At 44.3% G+C, this 24,753-nt stretch overlaps 1 protein-coding gene across 2 annotated transcripts in view; it reads left to right on the top strand.

Moving 5' to 3' along the window:
* The window catches only part of LOC144501157 (integrin alpha-E-like), a 377,113-nt gene that overhangs the window by 30,366 nt on the left and 321,994 nt on the right, over nt 1-24,753 (top strand). The window contains exon 2 of one of the 2 annotated variants that reach the window (XM_078224555.1): nt 22,394-22,499. The exons of the other annotated variant lie outside the window; for it this stretch is intronic. Coding sequence (XP_078080681.1) covers nt 22,394-22,499 — 106 coding nt within the window. The remainder of the gene's footprint in view (nt 1-22,393; nt 22,500-24,753) is intronic. 2 annotated transcript variants of the gene reach the window in all.

The raw sequence follows: 24,753 nt of genomic DNA, 5'->3' as shown, positions 1-24,753 counted from the left end.
CCTTGCATGGGGGACCTTATCGAACGCCTTGCTAAAATCCATATAAACCACATCTACCGTTTTCCCTTCGTCAATGTGTTTCGTCACATTTTCGAAGAACTCCACCAGGCTCGTAAGGCACGATCTGCCTTTGACAAAGCCATGCTGAGTATTCTTGAGCATACTAAACCTCTCCAAATGCTCATAAATCTTGTCCCTCAGGATCTTCTCCATCAGCTTACCAACCACTGAGGTTAGACTCACCGGTCGGTAATTTCCTGGGCTATCCCTATTCCCCTTCTTGAAAATAGGAACCACATCCGCAATCCTCCAATCCTCCGGAACCTCTCCCATCTCCATCGACGACGCAAAGATCATCGCCAGAGGCTCTGCAATCTCTTCCCTCGCCTCCCACAGTAACCTGGGGTACATCCCATCCGGACCCGGCGACTTATCTATCTTGATGCCATTCAAAGATTCCAGCACAACCTCTTTGTTAAAGTCTACATACTCAATCTTTTCAGTCCACCGCAAGCCCACAGTACATCCACCCATGTCCTTCTCCTCTGTGAAAACCGAGGCAAAATACTCATTAAGCACCTCTGCCATTTCTACTGGTTCTGTACTGATTTTCCCGCCTTCACCTTTTACAGGCCCTATTCCTTCACGTCTCATCCGTCATCTGCAAACTTATTAACCATGCCGACTAAATTCTCATCCAAATCATTCATATAAATGACAAATAACAGAGGACCCAGCACCATTTCCTGAGGCACACCACTGGTCACACACCTCCAGTTTGAAAAACAACCCTCTACAACCACCTTCTGTCATCAAGCCAATTTTGTATCCATTTGGCTACCTCACTCTGGATCCTGTGGGATTTAACCTTATGTCACAACCTACCATGTGGTACCTTGTGAAAGTCCATGTAGACAACATCAACTGCACTGCCCTTATCTACATTCTTGGTTACCCCTTCAAAAAACTCAATCAAATTTGTGAGACATGATTTTCCATTCACAAAGCCATGCTGACTGTCCCTAATCCGTCCTTGCGTCTCTAAATCCCTGTAGATCCTGTCTCTCAAAATACCTTCTAACAACTTACCCACGACAGATTTGAGGCTGACCAGCCTATAGTTCCCAGGCTTTTCCCTGCAGCCCTTCTTAAACAGTGGCACAACATTTGCCACCCTCCAATCTTCAGGCACCTCACCTGTGACAATCGATGATTCAAATATCTCTGCTGGGGGACCTGCAATTTCCTCCCTAGCTCCCACTGTGTCCTGGGATACACTTCATCAGGTCCCAGGGATTTATCTACCTTGATGTGCTTTAAGACTTCCAGCACCACCTCCTCTGTTATATGTGCACTCCTCAAGACATCATTATTTATTTCCTCAAGTTCCCTAACATGCATGCTTTTCTCAACTGTGAATACTGATGAGAAATATTAATTTAGGATCTCACCCATCTCTCGTGGATCCGTACAAGATCTCTGCTCTTCTGTAGATTTCCCCATAGATAACTCGTTCCAGTCTACCTTGGCTAGATCCTGCCTAATTTTGTTAAAACCTACTCTCCCCCAATCCAAAACCTTTTTCTGCAACTTGTCTATTTCTTTGTCCATAATAAATTTGAATTGAACCATGTTGTGGTCGCTATCACCAAAATGCTCCCCCACCAACACATCAACCACCTGTCCGGCTTCATTCCCCAGAATTAGCTCCAACACAGCTCCTTCCCTTGTTGGATCCTCTACATATTGACCTAAGAAGTTTTCCTCTATATATTTTAAGAATTCTACTCTATCTCAGCCTTTAACCTGATGGCTTTCCCAATTAATGTTGGAAAAGTTTAAATCACCCAATATAATTACCCTGTTATTTTTACACCCTTTTGCGAATTGCGCACATATTTGCTCTTCAATTTCCCGCTGTCTGGGGGGTCTATAATAAACACCTATCAACGTAGCTGTCCCTTTTTTATTCCTAAGCTCTAACCGCAAAGCTTCATTTGATGCCCCCTCCAAGGTATCATCTATCCTCACTGCAGTAACTGCCTCCTTAACTAATAATGCAATGCCTCCTCCTCTTTTACCCCCTCCTGTGCTTGCCTAAAGATTCTATATTCTGGGATGTTGAACTGCCAATCGTGCCCCTCACTCATGCACGTCTCTGTGATGCCTATTATATCATAATTACACGTGTCAATTCTCGCCCTTATCTCATCCATTTTACCTTTAGTACTCCTGGCATTAAAGTAGAGACCTTCCAGCCTTGTCTTACTCCCTTGAAACTTACTCCTGCTGTATTTCTTCTGACCTGTTTGTTTTTTTATGTTATACTGTGTCCCTATTCTGCTAACAGTCTGGATCCTCTCCCCTTGCCAAACTAGTTTAAAATCTTCCCAACAGCACTAACAAATCCACTAACAAGGATGTTAGTCCCGCTCTGGTTCAATTGCAGACTGTCCCGCTTGTACAGGTCCCACCTTCTCAAAAAACGGTCCCAGTGGTCCAAGAATTTAAAACCTTCTCTCCTGCATCAGCTCTTAAGCCACGCGTTCATCTGCACTATTCTCCTAATTCTGTACTCACTTGCTCGCGGCACTGGGAGTAATCCAGAGATTACAACCCGACAGGTCCTTTCCTTAGTCTATTGCCTAACTCCCTGAATTCTTAGTGCAAGATCTCATCCCTCTTTCTACTTATGTCATTGGTACCAACATGTGCCATGACCTCTGCCTTATCACCCTTCCCCTTCAAGATATCCTGCAGCCGTTCAGTGACAGCCGGACCCTGGCACCAGTGAGGCAACAAACCATCCTGGAGTCTCTTTCACGACCACAGAAGCGCCTATCTGTGCTCCTGACTATGGAATCCCCTATGACTATTGCTCTTCTGCACTTTGACCCTCCCTGCTGAACAACAGAGCCAGCCGTGGTGCCTCTGCACTGGCCGCTGCTGTTGTTTCCCCCGATAGGCCATCCCCCCCAACAGGATCCAAAGCAGTATACCTGTTAGAAAGGGGGAGAGCCACGGGGGATTCCTGTACTGACTGCCTGCCCTTTCACCTTGGGTACGACCATGTCTCTGTAACTCCTGTCTAAGACGCTTTCCACCACCTGCATGCTCCTAAGTGCATCCAACTGTTGCTCCAATTGAACCACATGGTCTGTGAGGAGCTGCAATTGAATGCACTCCCTGCAGATGTAGCCATTTGGAACGCTGGAAGCGTCATGGACCTCCCACATCACCCCACTGACTGACATTTCAAGTGTTAATTAATCGATCACTTCAAAATAAATTGTTATTAAATTTAATACTCGTTAAGCCCTTTTTTCCTTGTTCTCATCCAACCAATTCCAGCCCTTACTGCTTATGGACCACAAGATTACCATTTAAATAATATTCTTCCTTTCTGTTTTTCACACCAAAGTGGATAACTTCACATTTATCCACATTTTACTGCATCTGCCATGTGTTTGCCACTCACTGAACTTGTCTAAATCACCTTGAAGCCTTCTTGCATCCTCCTCACAACTCACAATTTCGTCCAGTTTTGTGTCATCAGCTAATCTGGAAATGTTAGATGTGATTCCCTCATTCAGATCATTTATACATATTGTGAATAGCTGGAGATCTAGCACTGATCCTTGTGGTACCCACGAGTCACTGCCTGCCACTCGGAAAAACACCCATTTATTCCCACTCTGTCTCCTGTCTGTCAATTGTCATGATCCATGCCAATATATTACCCTCTATCCCTTGTGCTTTAATTTTGACCATTAACATCTTATGAGGAACCTTATCAAAAGCCTCCTGAAAGTCCAAGTACACCACATCCTCTGGTTGTCACTTATCTATTAGGGGAGGCAATGGCGTAGTTGTATTGTTACTGAAATAGTAATCCAGAGACCCAGAGCAATGCCCCGGGGATCCAAGTTTGAATCCCACCAAGCAGATGTCTAATGATGACTATGAAATCATTGCTGATTGTCATAAAAATCCATCTGGTTCATTAATGCCCTAAGGAAATTTTTACCTGTCTTTACCTGGTCTGATCTACATGTGACTCCAGAGTCACAGAAATGTGGTTGACTCTTAAAATATGTTCTGAAATGACCCAGCAAGCCACTCATTCCAAGGGCAATTAGGGATGGGCAATAAATGCTGGCCCAGCCAGCAACACTTACATTCCCTAAACAAATATAAAGCAAATTCTACTAGTTGCATCCTCAAAAAACTCCAGTAGATTTGTTAAGCCTGATTTGCCTTTCAGTAACCCATGCTGGTTTTGTTCAACACTTTCCAATGTTCTGTTATCATGCCATTTATAATTGACTTTAGTGTCTTCCCCACTACTGATGTCAGGCTGTAAACCTCCCTTTTTAAGTAGTGGGATTACATTTGCCACCCTTCAATCTGTAGGAACTGCTCCAGAGTCTATTGAATTTTGGAAGATGGCCACCAATGCATCCAATATAAGAACATAACATAAGAACATAAGAACTAGGAGCAGGAGTCGGCCATCTGGCTCCTCGAGCCTCCTCTGCCATTCAATAAGATCATGGCTGATCTTTTTGTGGACTCAGCTCCACTTACCCGCCCGCGCACCATAACCCTTAATTCCTTTCAAAAATTTATCTACCCTTGCCTTAAAAACATTCAATGAGGTAGCCTCAACTGCTACACTGGGCTGGGAATTCCATAGATTCACAAACCTTTGTGTGAAGAAGTTCCTCCTCAACTCAGTCCTAAATTTGCTCCGCCTTATTTTGAGGCTATGCCCCCTAGTTCTAGTTTCACCCGCCAGTGGAAACAACTTCCCTGCTTCTATCTTATCTATTCTCTTCATAATCTTATATGTTTCTTCAAGATCTCCCCTCATTCTTTTGATTTCCAATGAGTATAGCCCCAGTCTACTCAGTCTCTCCTCATAAGCCAACCCTCTCAACTCCGGAATCAACCTAGTGATTCTCCTCTGCACCCCCTCCAATGCCAGTATATCCTTTCTCAAGTAAGGAGACCAAAACTGTACACAGCACTCCAAGTGTGGCCTCACCAGCACCTTATACAGTGTCATCAGGGAGGAAATTAGACGGGTAAATTGGAAGGAGGCATTCTTGGGGAAAAGTACCGAAGGAAAGTGGAGGATTTTCAAGGAATGTTTGTCTGGAGCTCTGCATGACAACGTTCCGATGAGACAGGGGGGTGTTGGTAGGGTACGGGAACTGTGGTGCACGAAGGTTGTGATGAACCTGGTGAATAAGAAAAGAGAGGCGTACAGAAGGTTCAGAGAGCTAGGAGGTGTTAAGGATTTAGAGGAGTATACGGGATGTAGGAAGGAGCTTAAGAAGGAAATTAGGAGAGCGAGAAGGGGTCATGAGAAGACCTTGGCGGGTAAGATTAAGGAGAATCCCAAGGCTTTCTACAAATATGTCAAGAGTAAAAGGATGAGATGTGAAGGCATAGGACCCTTAAAAGGTGAAGGGGGAAAAGTTTGTGCGGAACCGTTAGAAATGGCGGAGGTGCTTAATGAATACTTTACCTTGGTATTCACGGTGGAAAGGGATCTGGGTGGTTGTACTGCTGGTTTGCGGTGGACAGAAAGGATCGAGCATGTGGACATAAAGAAAGAGGATGTGTTGGAACTATTGAATGGCATCAAGGTTGGTAAGTCGCCGGGACCGGATGGGATGTACCCCAGGTTACTGTGGGAGGCGAGGGAGGAGATTGCGGAGCCTTTGGCGATGATCTTTGCATCGTCGATGGAGATGGGAGAGGTTCCGGAGGATTGGAGGATTGCAGATGTGGTCCCTATATTCAAGAAAGGGAACAGGGACAGCCCGGGAAATTACCGACCGGTGAGTCTAACCTCAGTGGTTGGTAAGTTGATGGAGAGGATCCTGAGAGACAGGATTTATGATCATCTAGAGAAGTTTAGTATGATCAAAAGTAGTCAGCACGGCTTTGTCAAGGGCAGGTCGTGCCTTACGAGCCTGGTTGAGTTCTTTGAAAATGTGACCAAACACATTGACGAAGGAAGAGCGGTGGATGTGGTCTATATGGACTTCAGCAAGGCGTTCGATAAGGTCCCCCATGCAAGACTTCTTGAGAAAGTGAGAGGGCATGGGATCCAAGGGGCTGTTGCCTTGTGGATCCAGAACTGGCTTGCCTGCAGAAGGCAGAGAGTGGCTGTGGAGGGGTCTTTCTCTGCATGGAGGTCAGTGACCAGTGGAGTGCCCCAGGGATCTGTTCTGGGACCCTTGCTGTTTGTCATTTTCATAAATGACCTGGATGAGGAAGTGGAGGGATGGGTTGGTAAGTTTGCTGACGACACCAAGGTAGGTGGTGTTGTGGATAGTTTGGAGGGATGTCAGAAGTTGCAGCGAGACATAGATAGAATGCAAGACTGGGTGGAGAAGTGGCAGATGGACTTCAACCCGGATAAGTGTGTAGTGATCCATTTTGGCAGATCCAATGGGATGAAGCAGCAGTATAATATGAAGGGTACCATTCTTAGCAGTGTAGAGGATCAGAAGGACCTTGGGGTCCGGGTCCATAGGACTCTTAAATCGGCCTCGCAGGTGGAGGATGCGGTCAAGAAGGCGTACGGCGTACTAGCCTTCATTAATCGAGGGATTGAGTTTAGGAGTCGGGAGATAATGCTGCAGCTTTATAGGACCCTGGTTAGACCCCACTTGGAGTACTGCGCGCAGTTCTGGTCACCTCATTACAGGAAAGATGTTGAAGCCATTGAAAGGGTGCAGAGGAGATTTACAAGGATGTTGCCTGGATTGGGGGGCATGCCTTATGAGGATAGGTTGAGGGAGCTTGGTCTCTTCTCCCTGGAGAGACGAAGGATGAGAGGTGACCTGATAGAGGTTTACAAGATGTTGAGAGGTCTGGATAGGGTAGACTCTCAGAGGCTATTTCCAAGGGCTGAAATGGTTGCTACGAGAGGACACAGGTTTAAGGTGCTGGGGGGTAGGTACAGAGGAGATGTCAGGGGTAAGTTTTTCACTCAGAGGGTGGTGGGTGAGTGGAATCGGCTGACGTCGGTGGTGGTGGAGGCAAACTCGTTGGGGTCTTTTAAGAGACTTCTGGATGAGTACATGGGATTGAGGGCTATAGATAGGCCTAGAGGTAGGGATATGATCAGCGCAACTTGTGGGCCGAAGGGCCTGTTTGTGCTGTGGCTTTCTATGTTCTATGTTCTATGTTATACAGCTGGGGACTTTATAGTTAGGGGTGCAGATAGACGCTTCTGTGGACGTGAAAGAGACTCCAGGATGGTATGTTGCCTCCCTGGTGCCAGGGTCCAGGATGTCTCTGAACGGACAGAAAGCATTCTGAAGGGATAGGGTGAACAGCCAGAGGTTGTGGTACATATTGGTATTAACGACATAGGCAGGACGAGTGATGAGGTCCTGCAGCAGCAGTTTAGGGAGTTAGGTAGAAAGTTAAAAAGCAGGACCTCTCGTGTTGTAATCTCAGGATTACTCCCTGTGCCACGTGCCAGTGAGGCTAGGAATAGGAAGATATTGCAGCTCAACACATGGCTAAACAGCTGGTGTAGGAGGGAGGATTTCAGATATCTGGACCATTAGGGTCTCTTCCGAGGCAGATGGGACCTGTACAAGAAGGACGGGTTGGATCTAAGCTGGAAGGGCATAAATATTCTGGCCGGGAGGTTTGCTAGTGTCACACGGGAGGATTTAAACTCATTTGGCAGGGGGGTGGGAACCAAAGCAAAGATGAATTAACTGGAGGGAAACCAGAGAGTCGGGCTAGTCAGACTTAGAGAAACAGCAGGCAGGGTGGGATTGCAAATCAGAGAGGGTCTGGTGGACTGAAGTGCATTTGTTTCAATGCGAGAAGTGTAACAGGTAAGGGAGATAAACTTAGAGCTTGGATTAGTACTAGGAACTATGATGTTGTTGCCATTACAGAGATTTGGTTAAGGGAAGGACAGGATTGGCAGCTTAACATTCCAGGATACAAATGTTTCAGGCGGGACAGAGGGGGATGTAAAAGGGGTGGGGGAGTTGCACTACTGGTTAAGGAGAACATCACAGCTGTACTCCGGGAGGACACCTCGGAGGGCTCATACAGCGAGGCAATATGGGTAGAGCTTAGGAATAGGAAAGGTGTAGTCACAATGTTGGGGGTTTACTATAGGCTACCCAACTGCCAGCGGGAGATCGAGGAACAGATATGTAGGCAGATTTTGGCAAGATGTAAAAGTAACAGGGTTGTTCTGGTGAGATTTTAACTTCCCCTATATTGATTGGGACTCACTTAGTGCGAGGGGCGTGGATGGGTCAGAGTTTGTAAGGAGCATCCAGATGGGCTTCTTGAGTACGTAGATAGTCCAACTAGGGAAGGGGGCATACTGGACTTGGCATTGGGAAGTGAGCCCGGCCAGGTGGTCGATGTTTCAGTAGGGGAGCAGTCGGGAACAGTGACCACAATTCAGTAAGCTTTAAGGTACTGATGGATAAAGATAAGTGTAGTCCTCAAGTTAAGGTGCTAAATTGGGGGAAGGCTAATTACAACAATATTAGGCAGGAACTGAAGAATGTAGATTGGGGGCAGATGTTTGAGGGCAAATCAACATCTGGCATGTGGGAGACTTTCAAGTATAAGTTGATAGGGATTCAGGACCGGCACGGCACATTCCTGTAAGGATGAAGGATAAGTATGGCAAGTTTTGGAAACCTTGGATAACGAGAGATATTGTGAGCAGAAAACAGAAAAAGGAAGCATTTGTCAAAGCTTGGAGGCTGGGAACACACAAAGCATGTGTGGAATACAAGGAAAGTAGAAAGGAACTTAAGCAAGGAGTAAGGAGGGCTAAAAGTATTGGCCAGCAGGATTAAGGAAAATCCCAAGGCTTTTTATACATATATAAAGGGCAAGAGGGTAGCCAGGGAGAGGGTTGGTTCACTCAAGGACAAGGGAGGGAATCTATGCGTGGAACCAGAGGAAATGAGTACTTTGCGTCAGTATTCACCAAAGAGGAGGACTTGGTGGATGATGAGTCTGGGAAAGGATGTGTAGATAGTTTGAGCCATGTTGAGATCAAAAAGGAGGAAGTATTGGGGTTCTTGAGGAACATTAAGTTAGATAAGTCCCCAGGGCCTGATGGGATATACCCCAGAATACTGAGAGAGGCAAGGGAGGAAATTGCTGGGGCCTTGAGAGAAATCTTTGTATCCTCACTGGCGACAGGGGAGATCATGATGTGGAGATGCCGGCGTTGGACTGGGGTAAACACAGTAAGAAGTCTAACAACACCAGGTTAAAGTCCAACAGGTTTATTTGGTAGCAAAAACCACTTTTGCTTTTGCTTTTGCTGCCAAATAAACCTGTTGGACTTTAACCTGGTGTTGTTAGACTTCTTACAGGGGAGGTCACAGAGGATTGGAGAATAGCCAATGTTGTTCCTTTGTTTAAGAAAGGTAGCAAGAATAATCCAGGTAATTACAGGCCTGTGAGCCTCACATCAGTGGTCGGGAAATTATTGGAGAGGATTCTTCGAGACAGGATTCATTCCCACTTGGAAATAAAGTGGACGTATTAGTGAGAGGCAACATGGTTTTATGAAAGGGAGGTTGTGTCTCACAATCATGATCGAGTTTTTCGAGGAAGTGACGAAGATGATTGATGAGGGTAGGGCAGTGGATGTTGTCTACATGGACTTCAGTAAGGCCTTTGACAAAGTCCCTCATGGCAGACTGGTGCAGAAGGTGAAGTCGCATGGGATCAGAGGTGAGCTGGCAAGGTGGGTACAAAACTGGCTTGATCAAAGAAGACAGAGGGTAGCAGTGGAAGGGTGCATTTCTGAATGGAGGGCTGTGACAAGTGGAATTCCTCAGGGATCAGTGCTGGGACCTTTGCTGTTTGTAATATATATAAATGATTTGGAGGAAAATGTAACTGGTTTGATTTGTAAGTTTGCGGACAACACAAAGGTTGGTGGATTTGCGGATAGCGATGAGGACCATCAGAGGATACAGCAGGATATAGATTGGTTAAAGACTTGGGTGGAGAGATGGCAGATGGAGTTTAATCTGGACAAATGTGAGGTAATGCATTTTGGAAGGTCTAAAACAGATAGGAAATATACAGTAAATGGCAGAACCCTTAGGAGTATTGATAGGCAAAGGGATCTGAGTGTACAGGTACACAGGTCACTGAAAGTGGCAACGCAGGTGGAGAAGGTAGTCAAGAAGGCATATGGCATGCTTGCCTTCATTGGCCGGGGCACTGAGTTTATAAATTGGCAAGTCATGTTGCAGCTTTATAGAACCTTAGTTAGGCCGCACTTGGAATATAGTGTTCAATTCTGGTTGCCACACTACAAGAAGGATGTGGAGGCTTTGGAGAGGGTACAGAAAAGATTTACCAGGATGTTGCCTGGTATGGGGGGCATTAGCTATGAGGAGAGGTTGGAGAAACTTGGTTTGTTCTCACTGAAACGACGAAGGTTGAGGGACGACCAGATAGAAGTCTACAAGATTATGAGAGGCATGGACAGAGTGGATAGTTAGAAGCTTTTTCCCAGGGTGGAAGAGTCAATTGCTAGGGGGCATAGGTTTAAGGTGCGAGGGGCAAGGTTTAAAGAAGATGTACGAGGCAGATTTTTTACACAGAGAGTGGTGGGTGCCTGGAACTCGTTGCCGGGGGAGGTAGTGGAAGCAGATACGGTAGTGACTTTTAAGGGGCGTCTTGACAAGTACATGAATAGGATGGGAATAGAGGGATATGGTCCCTGGAAGTATAGGGGGTTTTAGTTAAGTCGGGCAGCATGGCCGGATCAGGCTTGGAGGGCCGAAGGGCCTGTTCCTGTGCTGTAATTTTCTTTGTTCTTTGTTTGTTTTTTGTAACATAATCTCGCTGTTTTTAAACTCCATCCCTCCAGCAATGAAGGACAAAATTCCATTTGCCTTCTTAATTACCTGCTGCACCTGCAAACCAACTCCTTGTGATTCATGCACAAGGAAACCCAGGTCCCTTTGCACAGCAGCATGCTGCAATTTCTTACCATTTAAATAATAGTCCATTTTGCTGTTATTCCTACCAAATTGGATGACCTCTCACATTTACCAACATTGTACTCCATCGGCCAGACCCTCACCCACTCACTTAGACTATCTATATCCCTTTGCAGACTTTCAGCGTCCTCTGCACACTTTATTCTGCCATTCATCTTCGTATCATCTGCAAATTTTGACGCACTACACTTGGTCCCCAATTCTAAATCATGTATGTAAATCGTAAATAATTGCGGTCCCAACACTGATTCCTGAGGCACACTGATCGCCAACCAGAAAAACACCAATTTACCTCCACTCTTTCCTTTCTGTTAGTTATCTATGCTAATACATTACCCGTAACACCGTGCACCTTTATCTTATGCAGCAGTCTTTGGTGCGGCACCTTGTCAAATGCCTTTTGGAAATCCAGATACACCACATCCACAGGTTCCCCATTGTCCACTGCGCATGTAATGTTCTCAAAGAATTCCACCAAATTAGTCAAACATGACCTGCCCTTCATGAACCCATGCTGCATCTTACCAATGGGACAATTTGTACCCAGATGTCTCACTATTTCTTCCTTGATGATAGATTCAAGCATTTTCCCTCCTACAGAAGTTAAGCTAACCGGCCTATAGTTACCCGCCTTTTGTCTACTTCCTTTTTTAAACAGTGATGTCACATTTGCTGTTTTCCAATCTGCCGGAACCACCCCAGAGTCCATGGAATTTAGGTAAATTACCACTAATGCATTTGCTATTTCCCTTGCCATCCCTGGGATGCATTCCATCAGGGCCTGGAGACTTGCCCCATCAGCCTGCCCAATACTGCCTCTTTCGTGATAGTGATAGTTTCTAGGTCCTCACCTGCCATAGCCTTCCTGTCATCAATTTTTGGCATATTATTTGTGTCTTCCACTGTGAAGACCGATACAAAATACCTGTTCAATGCCTCAGCCATTTTCTCATTTCCAGTTATTACATCCCCCTTCTCATCCTCTAAAGGACTAATGTTTACTTTAGCCACTCTTACATAGGAGGGATGTCTGAGGTAGGTTCTTTACTCAGAGAGTGGTTGGGGTGTGGAATGGACTGCCTGCTGTGATAGTGGAGTCGGACACTTTAAGAACTTTCAAGCAGTTATTGGATAGGCACATGGAGCACACCAGAATGATAGGGAGTGGGATAGCTTGATCTTGGTTTTGGACTAAGCTCGGCACAGCATCGAGGGCCGAAGGGCCTGTGCTGTGCTGTACTGTTCTATGTTCTGTGTTCTTTTTCGTTTTATATATTTGTAGAAACTTTTGCTATCTGTTTTTATATTCTGAGCTAATTTACTCTCATAATCCATCTTACTTTTCTTTATAGTTTTTTTTGCGGCTTTCTGTTGACCTTTAAAGATTTCCCAATCCTCTAGGTTCCCACTAATCTTTGCCACTTTGTATGCATTTTCTTTCAATTTGATACCCTTCTTTATTTCCTTAGATATCCATGGCTGATTATCTCTTTTTCTACAGTCTTCCCATATCACTGGTTTTTGCTGAGCACTGTGGAAGATCACTTTGAAAGTTCTCCACTGTCCCACCATAAAGATTTTGCTCCCAGTCTACCTTAGCCAACGCCTCCTTTGTAGTCTCCTTTGTTTAAGCACAAGACACTGGTATTGGATTTTACCTTCTCACGCTCTATCTGTATTTTAAATTCAACCATACTGTGATATTTCCAGGGCCACTTCCTTTAATACTCTGGGATGTAGATTATTCGGCCCTGGTGATTTGTCAGCTTTTAACTCCATTAATTTCCCCAGCACCATTTTCTTACTAATACTAATTTCGTTCAATTCCGCCCATTCACTAACATTTGTGGGAAGTTATTTGTGCTCTCTTTGTGAAGACAGAACCAAAGTATGTGTTCAACTCTTTTGCCATTTCTTTGTTCCCTATTATAATTTTCCTGGCTTCTGACTATAAGGAACCTACATTTGTCTTTACTGATCTTTCTCTCTTCACATATTTATAGCAGCTTTTATGGACGTTATGATATCTAACATAATGACTTCCCCTTACCACCCTAATATTTTCTACTCTATGTAATGCTCTGCTAGGTGTTGACATGAGTATAATGAGTATTACCAATATAATTTTAACATGTTGCTACCCACAATACATCCAACATTTGTTTTATATATTAGTTTCATATACACGTGTTAAGCCCCTGAGCGGGCAACTGGTCAAATCATGATCCCTATGTTGTAAAAGGTTAAATAAATGTTATCCATGAAAGAAAGAACCACCTCTTCACTATGATAAAGGCAAAATACTGCGGATGTTAGAATCTGAAACAAAAACAGAAAATGCTGGAAAATCTCAGCAGGTCTGACAGCATCTGCGGAGAGAAAATAGAGCCAACATTTCAAGTTTGGATGACCGTTCGTCAAAACTGAAGAGAAGGAAAATCGGACAAGATTTATACAATGAGGGTGAGAGGGGACAGTGTTTGAGTGGCCGTAATTCACAGGACGGGCATCGACAAAAAGACAAAGGAAATGTAAATAGTGATGAAAAGGACTGGGAATGGTGCTAAGAGTATCCATTAGGAGATCGGAATGCGTGAATGAGAATAAAGGTGCAGAGTGTCAAAGGACAACCTGAGGAAATTGGCAGTTGGCCCTAGTGGGGTGGGAGAGTGGGCGGGGGGTGGGGGGGGGGAGGGGGGGGGTTGGAAAACAAGCTGAGAAGTGATATTTTAGAAATGGAAAAATAAAAATAAGAATATAAAGTAATAAAAATGGATGAATAAGATGAAAACAAGAAATAAAGTAAATGGAAATAGGGTAAAGGTGGAGGAGAGAGTTCATACTCTGAAGTTGTTGAACTCAATGTTCAGTTCAGGAGGTTGTAATGTGCCCAGTCAGATGATGAGGTGCTGTTTCTCCAGTTTGGGTTGGGCTTCAATTGAACATTGTAAAAGGCCAAGGACGGACATGTGGACAGGAGAGCAGGGTGGTGTGATGGAATGGCAAGCAACAGGAAGGTCTGTGCCCTGCTTACGGACGGACCAATGGTGTTCTGCAAAGTAGTCACCCTGTCTGCGTTTTTACTATTTTATTACATTATCTGTTCCGCTCAAGGCTTTGTATTGTACTCCAAAGCTGCTGGCTTAATGGGATATTGTTTCCTTGAAGAGTGGTCCAGTCCCAGAATATGGATTGGTGTCATATCAACCTCCCTGCAATTATGTCTTCTGTTCTGCATAATCCATTACTGACTCACTCTTCCTTTGGACAGTTGATGTTATACTTCCCCAGTTTGTTTCTCCTATACCCAAAGCTTCTTTAACTATTTTCTCAAAGTCCCTGAATATGCCTTGCACCGTTTCTCAATCAAGAACACCCTTATGGTTAACCCAAACTCCATCCCTTATCTGCTGGGGTAAATTTCCCCAAACATCCCCTTGAACATTTTGCCTTCTCGAAGACATGTATGTCAATAGGGAGCATTGCGTGAAAATCCTACATTTCTGCAATTTAGTCCAGAAGTCTGGATTGTTATGCTGGGGTTTAACTCTCGGCAATTCTTTGAGAAACATTTGTTTTGAAATAGCAAGGGGCTGAAGGGCATATGGGTAACCTCAGTTACCTTCTCAATCACAGTTGCCTTCTTCTCCTCTGTTTCCTCAGCATCCTCCTATGGTCACATCTCAGCCTTAAGCTTACATTTTTCAGATGTTGGAAGAATCTTGGTTTTCCTGATAGTTACTGACATAGGGGCCATGGGGGTAGGTGATGGATTCTCACATGGCGGAGGTAGGTGACTGTACTCTATCATATCATTAGTAAGTTTGCGGATGACACAAAGATTGAATGGATGCATAACAGTGAGGTGGAGTATCTTGGCCTACAAGAAGATACAGACGGAATGGTCAAATGGACACATAAGTGGCAGATGGAATTTAACCCTGAAAAGTGTGAGGTGATACACTTTGGAAGGAATAATTTGACAAGAGAGCACTCAATGAATGGTAGAATACTAGGAAATTGTGTGGAACAAAGGGACCTTGGGGTGTGTGTCCACAGATCTCAGAAAGCGGAAGGGCATGTTAGTAGGGTGGTGAAAAAGGCATATGGGCACTTGCCTTTATCAATCGAAGCATAGGTTATAAAAGCAGGAAAGTCATGTTGGAGTTTTATAGAACTTTGGTTAGGCCACGGCTGGAGCACTGTGTGCAGTTCTGGTCACCACATTATTGGAAGGATGTGATTGCACTGGAGGGGGTGCAGAGGAGATTCACCAGGATGCTGCCTGGGATGGAACGTTTAAGTTATGAAGAGAGATTGGATAGGTTTGGGTTGTTTTCATTGGAGCAGAGAAGACTGAGGGGCGACCTTGATCAATTGGGCCAGTGGGCTGGCGAATGGCAGATGGAGTTTAATTTAGATAAATGCGAGGTGATACATTTTGGTAGATTAAACCAGGGCAGGACTTATTCAGTTAATGGTAGGGCATTGGGAGAGTTACAGAATAGAGAGATCTAGGGGTATATGTTCATAGCTCCTTGAAAGTGAAGTCACAGGTGGACAAAGTGGTGAAGAAGGCATTCAGCATGCTTGGTTTCATTGGTCAGAACATTAAATACAGGAGTTGGGATGTCTTGCTGAAGTTGTACAAGACATTGGTAAGGCCACACTTGGAGTACTGTGTACAGTTCAGGTCACCCTATTATAGAAAGGATATTATTAAACTAGAAAGAGTGCAGAAAAGATTTACCAGGATGCTACCGGGACCTGATGATTTGAGTTATAAGGAGAGGCTGAATAGACTGGGACTTTTTTCTCTGGAGCATAGAAGGCTGAGGAGTGATCTTATAGAGGTCTATAAAATAATGAGGGCATAGATCAGCTAGATAGTCAATATCTTTTCCCAAAGGTAGGGGAGTCTAAAACTAGAGGGCATCGATTTAAGGTGAGAGGGGAGAGATACAAAAGGGTCCAGAGGGGCAATTTTCTCATGCAGAGGGTGGTGAGTATCTGGAACAAGCTGCCAGAGGTAGTAGTAGAGGCGGGTACAATTTTGTCTTTTAAAAAGCATTTAGACAGTTACATGGGTAAGATGGGTATAGAGGGATATGGGCCAAATGCGGGCAATTGGGATTAGTTTAGGGGTTAAAACAAAAAGGGTGGCGTGGACTAGTTGGGCCGAAGGGCCTGTTTCCATGTTGTAAACCTCTATGACTCTATGACTCTATGACCTGATCGAGGTGTACAAGATTATGAGAGACATGGACAGACTGGATAAGGAGGTATTGCACTTTGGAAGGACAAACCAAGGTAGAACATACAAGGTAAATGGTAGGACACTGAAGAGTTCAGTAGAACAGAGGGATCTGGGAATACAGATACATAATTCCCTAAAAGTGGCGTCACAGGTAGATATGGTGGTAAAGAGTACTTTTGGTACATTGGCCTTTATAAAGTATTGAGTAATAGAGTTGGAATGTTATGGTGAGGTTGTATAAGACATTGGTGAGGCCGAATTTAGAGTATTGTGTGCAGTTTTGGTCACCTAATTACAGGAAGGATATTAATAAGGATAGGAAAGGTAGGGTTCGGGAGCCGTGGATAACCAGTGAAATTGTGGGTCTAATCAAAAAGAAAAAAAGAGGCATACATGAGGTCCAGGCAGCTAAAAACAGATGGAGCACTGGAGGAATACAGAGAAAGTAGAAAAGAACTGAAACAGGGAGTTAGAAGGGCAAAAAGGGGTCACGAAATGTCCTTGGCAGACAGGATTAAGGAGAATCCGAAGGCATTTTATACATACATTAGGAACAAGAGGGTTGTTAGGGAAAGAATCGGACCTCCCAGGGACAAAGGAGGGGAATTATGCTTAGAACCAAAGGAAATAGGTGAGATCCTAAACGAATACTTTGCCTCAGTATTCACAAAGGAGAGGGACATGTTGACTGGGAGTGTCTCAGAGAGATGTGTTAACCCGTTAGAAAAAATCTCAATTACAAGGGAGGAAGTGTTAGATTTTTTAGGAAGCATTAAGACAGACAAATCCCCAGGGCTGGATGGCATCTATCCTAGACTCCTCAGGGAGGCGAGAGATGAAATTGCTGGGCCTCTAACAGAAATCTTTGTCTCTTCGCTGGACACAGGTGAGGTGCCAGAGGATTGGAGGATAGTAAATGTGGTCCCATTATTTAAGAAGGGTAGCAAGGATAACCCGGGTAATTATAGGCCGGTGAGCTTGACGTCCGTGGTAGGGAAGTTGTTGGAGAAGATTCTTAGAGATAGGATATATGCGCATTTAGAACTGAATAATCTCATTAGCGATAGACAGCATGGTTTTGAACGAGGTAGGTCATGCCTCACAAATTTGGTTGAGTTTTTTGAGGAGGTGACAAAAACGATTGACAAAGGAAGGGCCGTGGATGTAGTCTATATGGATTTTAGTAAAGCGTTTGACAAGGTCCGTCATGGCAGGCTGGTGCAAAAGGTTAAATCTCACGGGATAAAAGGTGAGCTAGCTAGATGGGTGGAGAACTGGCTTATCCATAGAAGACAGAGGGTAGCAGTGGAGGGGTCTTTTTCCGGTTGGAGGTCTGTGACTAGTGGTGTTCCACATCATGACTAGTGGTGTTCCGCAGGGCTCTGTACTGGGACCTCTGCTATTTGTGATATATATAAATGATTTGGAAGAAGGTGTAACTGGTGTAATCAGCAAGTTTGCGGATGACACGAAGATGGCTGGAATTGCGGATAGCGAAGAGCATTGTTGGGCAATACAGCAGGATATAGATAGGCTGGAAAATTGGGCGGAGAGGTGGCAGATGGAGTTTAATCCGGATAAATGCGAAGTGATGCATTTTGGAAGAAATAATGTAGGGAGGAGTTATACAATAAATGGCAGAGTCATCAGGAGTATAGAAACACAGAGGGACCTAGGTGTGCAAGTCCACAAATCCTTGAAGGTGGCAACACAGGTGGAGAAGGTGGTGAAGAAGGCATATGGTATGCTTGCCTTTATAGGACGGGGTATAGAGTATAAAAGCTGGAGTCTGATGATGCAGCTGTATAGAACGCTGGTTAGGCCACATTTGGAGTACTGCGTCCAGTTCTGGTCGCCGCACTACCAGAAGGACGTGGAGGCGTTAGAGAGAGTGCAGAGAAGGTTTACCAGGATGTTGCCTGGTATGGAGGGTCTTAGCTATGAGGAGAGATTGGGTAAACTGGGGTTGTTCTCCCTGGAAAGACGGAGAATGAGGGGAGATCTAATAGAGGTGTACAAGATTATGAAGGGTATAGATAGGGTGAACAGTGGGAAGCTTTTTCCCAGGTTGGAGGTGACGATCACGAGGGGTCACGGGCTCAAGGTGAGAGGGGCGAAGTATAACTCAGATATCAGAGGGACGTTTTTTTTACACAGAGGGTGGTGGGGGCCTGGAATGCGCTGCCAAGTAGGGTGGTGGAGGCAGGCATGCTGACATCGTTTAAGCCTTACCTGGATAGTCACATGAGCAGCCTGGGAATGGAGGGATACAAACGATTGGTCTAGTTGGACCAAGGAGCGGCACAGGCTTGGAGGGCCGAAGGGCCTGTTTCCTGTGCTGTACTGTTCTTTGTTCTTTGTTCTTTGTATGGATAGAGTGAATGCAAGCAGGCTTTTTCCACTGAGGCTAGGGGAGAAAAAAACTAGAGGACATGAGTTAAGGGTGAAGGGGGAAAAGTTTAAAGGGAATATTAGGGGGGCTTCTTCACACAGAGAGTGGTGGGAGTGTGGTATGACCTGCCAAATGAAGTGGTGAATGCGGGCTCACTTTTAACATTGAAGAAAAACTTGGACAGGTACATGGATGAGAAGGGTGTGGAGGGATATGGTCCAGGTGCAGGCCAGCGGGACTAGGCAGAAAAAGGGTTCGGCACAGACAAGAAGGGCCAAAAGGCCTGTTTCTGTGCTGTAATGTTCTATGGTTCTATGGAGCAGCTATTCCCCTTAGTTGAAGGGTCAGTCATGAGGGGACATATGTTCAAGATGAGGGGCAGGAGATTTATGGGGGATGTAAGGAAAAATCTTTTTACCCAGAGGGTGGTGACAGTCTGGAATGAACTGTCTGGGATGGTAATGGAGGCAGGTTGCCTCACATCCTTTAAAAAGTATCTGGATGAGCACTTGGCACATCATAACATTCATGGATGTGAGCCAAATGCTGGCAGATGGGATAAGGTGGAAGCTTAGGTGTTTCTAATGTTTGGTGCAGACTCGATGGGCCAAAGGGTCTCTTCTGCGCTGTATGATTCTATGATTCTCTATAGGGGTGGATCTTCCCCTTTGTTATGCTCAGCTGTCTCCTCCTCTGAATCCTGATGATGTTCTTCCTTGTGCATGTTTTTTTCTTGAACATGCATGGCTCCTATCAACTTGTTTATGTTGGTACCTTTTGGGAATCTCACCTACCTGTGTGGCTTCAACTAAACTAGGCTCACCAGTGTGGCTTCAACAACTGTCTTTCCTGACTGTAGTCTGTCCATGCAGCTTCAACCATTCTAGTTCGTCGGCATGGTTCTACCTCCTCTATTTATCTAGGATGCGGTGTTCGTCTCACTTGTAGAAAGGTTTTTTTTTAAAACATGATTTCTGCAGCTCATAGCTTCAGTGGGACTTGACTGGAATTGCCCTGTTGTTGCTTCTTAAGTGGCTTAAATGGGGTTGTTTGTGTTTACTCTGGGATTAGTTTTACAATCCTGCATTGTTAGGAGGAAAGGACATGTGTTTTTGGACTTTTTTTTCCAGTGAGTTTAAGGTTTCAGTTTTAAGAGTTTTGAGGCTGCAGTTTAGTTTTTAGTTTTAGCAGGGGCATCAAGAAAGAAAGAAGCTGAAGTCTCTCTCTCTCTCCGTCTCCTTGTTCTATTGGGAAATTCTGCTGGTTATCTCAAGGCAACGTTTTGCCTTCCAGAAGGAAAGTGCAGCATTAGAAAGACTCAATTCCAGTCAAGTGAGATTTTAATCTATGCTGAGCTAAACCTGTGTAAAGAGTTTTGTCTATGAAAGGTTTTTGATTGTTGGAACAGCTTTAATATTCAATTAAGGGTTCATACATTACTGTGGTTATTTTCTTTCTGTTTTTTGTTTGTAATTGTTTAAAAGGTATTGCTAATTTTCTTTCTATGCCTGTTAACTATATTCTTAAATAAACTTTGTTTGATAAAAGCTCCCTATTGGGTTATTTGAATCAGACCTGAAGTGAAACGTACCATGCTCACCCTAGCCAAATTCAAGATGCAAAACTTATGGTTCGGGCAGACTCCATAAAGCACTTTGGAGCTTCTAACCTGAACCATAACAAGGGATCTGGCCTCCCTGCGCAGCTTCAACTGGACATCAGCCTGCCTGCGCCTCTCTGCCTCCTCTATTTTATGTGGTAGGGATTTGGCCTACCTCTGTGACTTCAGCACTGCTGGCCCACCAGTGTGGCTTTGCCTCCTACCCTGACACCTCTTGCCTTGAGTTCTCTCCTTTCAGATAATTTTGATACTTAACTGGACCATCCTTGAGCAGGCTTGCTACACTAACTATGGGTGGTAAATAAAATATACTCACCCTGTTTGCAGAGTCATTCCAATGGTCTGAAACAATTATCCTGCCGACAGTACCAGTTGTGTGGTGGACTTCTATGATCTGATTGCAGGAGACTGTATTACAAGGTCATGATTGTTCATTCAGCATTAATTAATTAATCCCACCTCACTACACAATACTAAATCCAAAACAGTCTGCTCCCTGATTGGTTCGACAACATATTGTTCCAAGAGAAAATCTCTAATGCACTCTATGAACTCTCCCTAGTGGCTACTCTTGCCAATTTGATTAATCCAGCATTATGCATATTAAAATCACCCATCATTATTGTGGTACCTTTCTTACAAGCCCCCAGTATTTATATTGTGTCCTACTGTGGAATGACTTTAAGGGGACCTATAGATTACTCCCACCAGGGCTTCTTTCCCTTGCTATTTCTTATTTCTACGTAGACTGATTCTATGTCTTGATCTCTAGTGATTGAGCAGTTTATCTGAATCCTAACCGTTGGAATGTGCTTGATGATACTGGCTGTGTATGCATCTAACTAGCATGTGCCTCTTACGTCCTTCTTAATAAATGTATTTACTCTAATAGATTTCTCTCTAATTTCCTTGCAGATTTGTTCTTTGCATACTTCCCTCTTGTTAGCAGTCAATAGGCTACCCTGGGCAGTGTAATTGCACCTTTTTTGTCCCTTAGCTCTCTAGCCAAATTGATTCTGTCCTTGAACCCTGTGGGACATCCTCTTCTTCCAGCACTACAACGCTCTCCTTAACCAATACTCCACCCACCTCCTTTCCTTTCTTTCCTGTCTTTTCTAAACATACTTTACCCAGGAATATTTAACACAGTCCTGCCCTTCCTTTAGCCAGGTCTCTGTTATCACCACATCAGATTTCCACATAGCAATTTGTACCTATAACTTCACAATCTTATTTACTCTGTGCATTCACAAACACAACACTGACACTGATTTAGACATCATTATTTTCTCCCTTACTCCAACTTTACCGATTAACCTACTATTCTCTTGTGCTATCTGTCGCTCCCAGTTTTGTATGCACCATGATATTCCTCTCGAGTATATCTTAGAATCCCTACAGTACAGGAGGAAGCCATTAGGCCCACTAGCCTGCATCAATAACAATCCCACCCAGGCCCTATCCCGGTAATTCTACTTATTTAACCTATTAATCCACCTGACACCAAGGGGCAATTTAGCATGGCCAATCCACCTAACCTGCACATCTTTAGACTGTGGGAGAAAACTGGAGCAGACACGGGGAGAACATGCAAACTTCACTCAAACAGTCATCCGAGGCCAGAATTGAACCTGGGTCCCTGGCACTGTGAGGCAGCAGTGTCGCCAAGCTAGTTTAAAGCCCTCCCACAGCATTAGCAAAATGCCCCCACAAAGGTCTCAGTCCAAGGTCTGTTCAGGTGCAACTCATCCGGCTTCTACAGGTGCCATCTTCCCTGGAGCCAGTCCCAGTGTTCCAGGAATCTAAAGTTCTCCCTTCTGCACCATGTGTGCAGCCATGCATTCATCTACCTTATCCTCCTATTATTGTACTCACTTGCACATGAAGCTGGGAGTAATCTGAAGATTACTACATTTAAGGTCCTACTTGCTAAATTTTGTTCATGCTAGGTTCTTTCAAAAGTAACATGTTATATATGACAAATGGATTATCATTCCATTTACAGCACTGAGGTAGTTTACAGTGTTACCAGGCTCACTGTTCCTTCCCCTAATTTATTCTTTTTCTGCTTATTGCAGCCCTGAATGGATCAGACACCTTCAACATTGATACCAGTATAAAGGCACACTTCAAAAAGAACAATAACATCCTGTTTGGCCAGAATGTTATTCAGTCCAGTCATGGGTAAGAGTATTTATTCAGATTCTGTTGGTTAAACTTTGCACAGGTTGTGAAACAATGGCTTGAACTGTGGCGGTCACCCTGTCCTGGCTGAAAAGTCAGGGACAGTCCCTCCATGGCCATTCTTGGAAGTCCTGAAGGAATTCAATGCCAATCAGGCAGTTAATTACTTGCAGTCGGGGGCTTCATAAGTTCATAAGATATGGGAGCAGAATTAGGCCATTCGGCCCATCGAGTCCGCTCTGCCATTCAATCATGGCTTGATATGCTCCTCATCCCCATTTTCCTGCCTTCTCCCCATAACCCTTCAACCCATTACCAATTAAAAATCTAACTCCTCCTTAAATTTATTCACTGTCCCAGCATCCACTGCACTTTGGGGCAGCGAATTCCACAGATTCACAACCCTTTGGGAGAAGTAGTTTCTTCTCAGATCTATTTTAAATTTGCTGCCCCTTATCCTAAGACTAGGACCTCTCGTTCTAGAATGCCCCCCAAGAGGAAGCATCCGCTCCACATCGACTTTATCCATATCTTTTAATCATCTTGTACACCTCAATTTGATCTCCCCTCATTCTTCTAAATTCCAGAGAGTATCGGCCTAAACTGTTCAATCTCTCTTCATACGACAAACCCATCATCTCTGGAATCAATCTAGTGAACCTCCTCTGAACTGCCTCCAATACCACTACATCTTTCCTCAAATACGGGGACCCAAACTGTGCACAATACTCCAGGTGTGACCTCACCAATGCCTTATATAGCTGCAACAATACTTCTTTACCGTTATATTCTATTGCTTTAGCTATAAATGCCAACATTCCATTCATTTTCTTTATTATCTGCTGTACCTGCATGCTAATTTTCTGTGACTCATGAACAAAGAACAAAGAACAAAGAACAGTACAGCACAGGAAACAGGCCCTTCGGCCCTCCAAGCCTGTGAACGAGGACATCCAGATCCCTCTGCACCGGAGCAACACGAAGTCTCTCCCCATTTAGATAATAAGTTGCCTTTCTATTTTTGCGAGCAAAATGCATGACCTCACACTTATCAAGGTTAAACTCCACCTGCCACATTTTGGTCCACTCTCCTAACCTATCTATATTAATTTGTAAGGTTCTTATTTCCTCATTGCAAATTATGGTCCCACCAATTTTTGTGTCATCTGCAAATTTGGCTGTAGAGCCTTCTATACCTTATCCAAGTCATTAATATAGATTGTAAATAGCTGGGGCCCAAGGACCGATCCCTGTGGCACCTCACTAGTTACTTCTTGCCATCCAGAAAAAAAAACATTTATCTCGACTCTCTGTCTTCTGTCCATCAACCATTTACCTATCCAAGCTAATAAATTGCCCCTAATCCCTTGTGATCTAACCTTGTGAATTAACCTTTTGTGTGGCACCTTATCGAATGCCTTCCGGAAGTCCAGATATACTGCATCTACAGGATCCTTGTTACATCCTCAAAGAGCTTTAGCAAATTAGTCAAACATGATTTGCCTTTCATAAAACCATGCTGACTCTGATGGGTAGTGCTTTGTCTTTCCAAATGTCCTGATATTACTTCCTTGATAATTGATTCTAACACTTTTCCAACAACAGATGTTAAATAACTCTTCTGTAATTTCCCACATTTTTCCTCCCTCCCTTTTTGAAAAAGAGCGTTACATTAGCATTTTTCCAATCCATTGGAATGTTTCCCACGTCCAGGGAATTTTCAAATGTTAAAACCAATGGATCCACTATCTCCGCCGCCACTTTTTTTAATATCCTAAGATGTAGGCCATCAGGCCCAGATGACTTATCTGCCCTTAATCCCAACAGTTTGCTTTTGCCTATCGAAGTCGATTATTCTAAGTTTCACTCTTACTATTACCTCTGACTTACCCGATGCTGTAGGAATGGTATTAATGTCCTCCACCGTGAAAACTGAGGCACAGTCTCATCTCCAAACTCTATGGCCTGGGCCTCGGCTCCTCCTCTGCCACTGGATCCTGAACTTCCTAACTCACAGATGACAATCAGTAAGGATAGGCAACAACACCTCCTCCACAATCATTCTCAACACCGGTGCCCCACAAGACTGTGTTCTCAGCCCCTTACTATACTCCTTATACACCTCCGACTGTGTGGCCAAATTCCCCTCCAATTCGATTTTCAAGTTTGCTGATGGCACCACCATAGTGGGTCGGATCTCAAACAATGACGAGACAGAGTACAGGAATGAGACAGAGAATCTGGTGAACTGGTG

This window comes from Mustelus asterias, chromosome 12 (assembly GCF_964213995.1).
Source record: "Mustelus asterias chromosome 12, sMusAst1.hap1.1, whole genome shotgun sequence".
Taxonomy (NCBI): domain Eukaryota; kingdom Metazoa; phylum Chordata; class Chondrichthyes; order Carcharhiniformes; family Triakidae; genus Mustelus; species Mustelus asterias.
The sequence above is the reverse complement of the archived record's forward strand: the minus strand, read 5'-3'. Positions and strand labels throughout refer to the sequence as shown.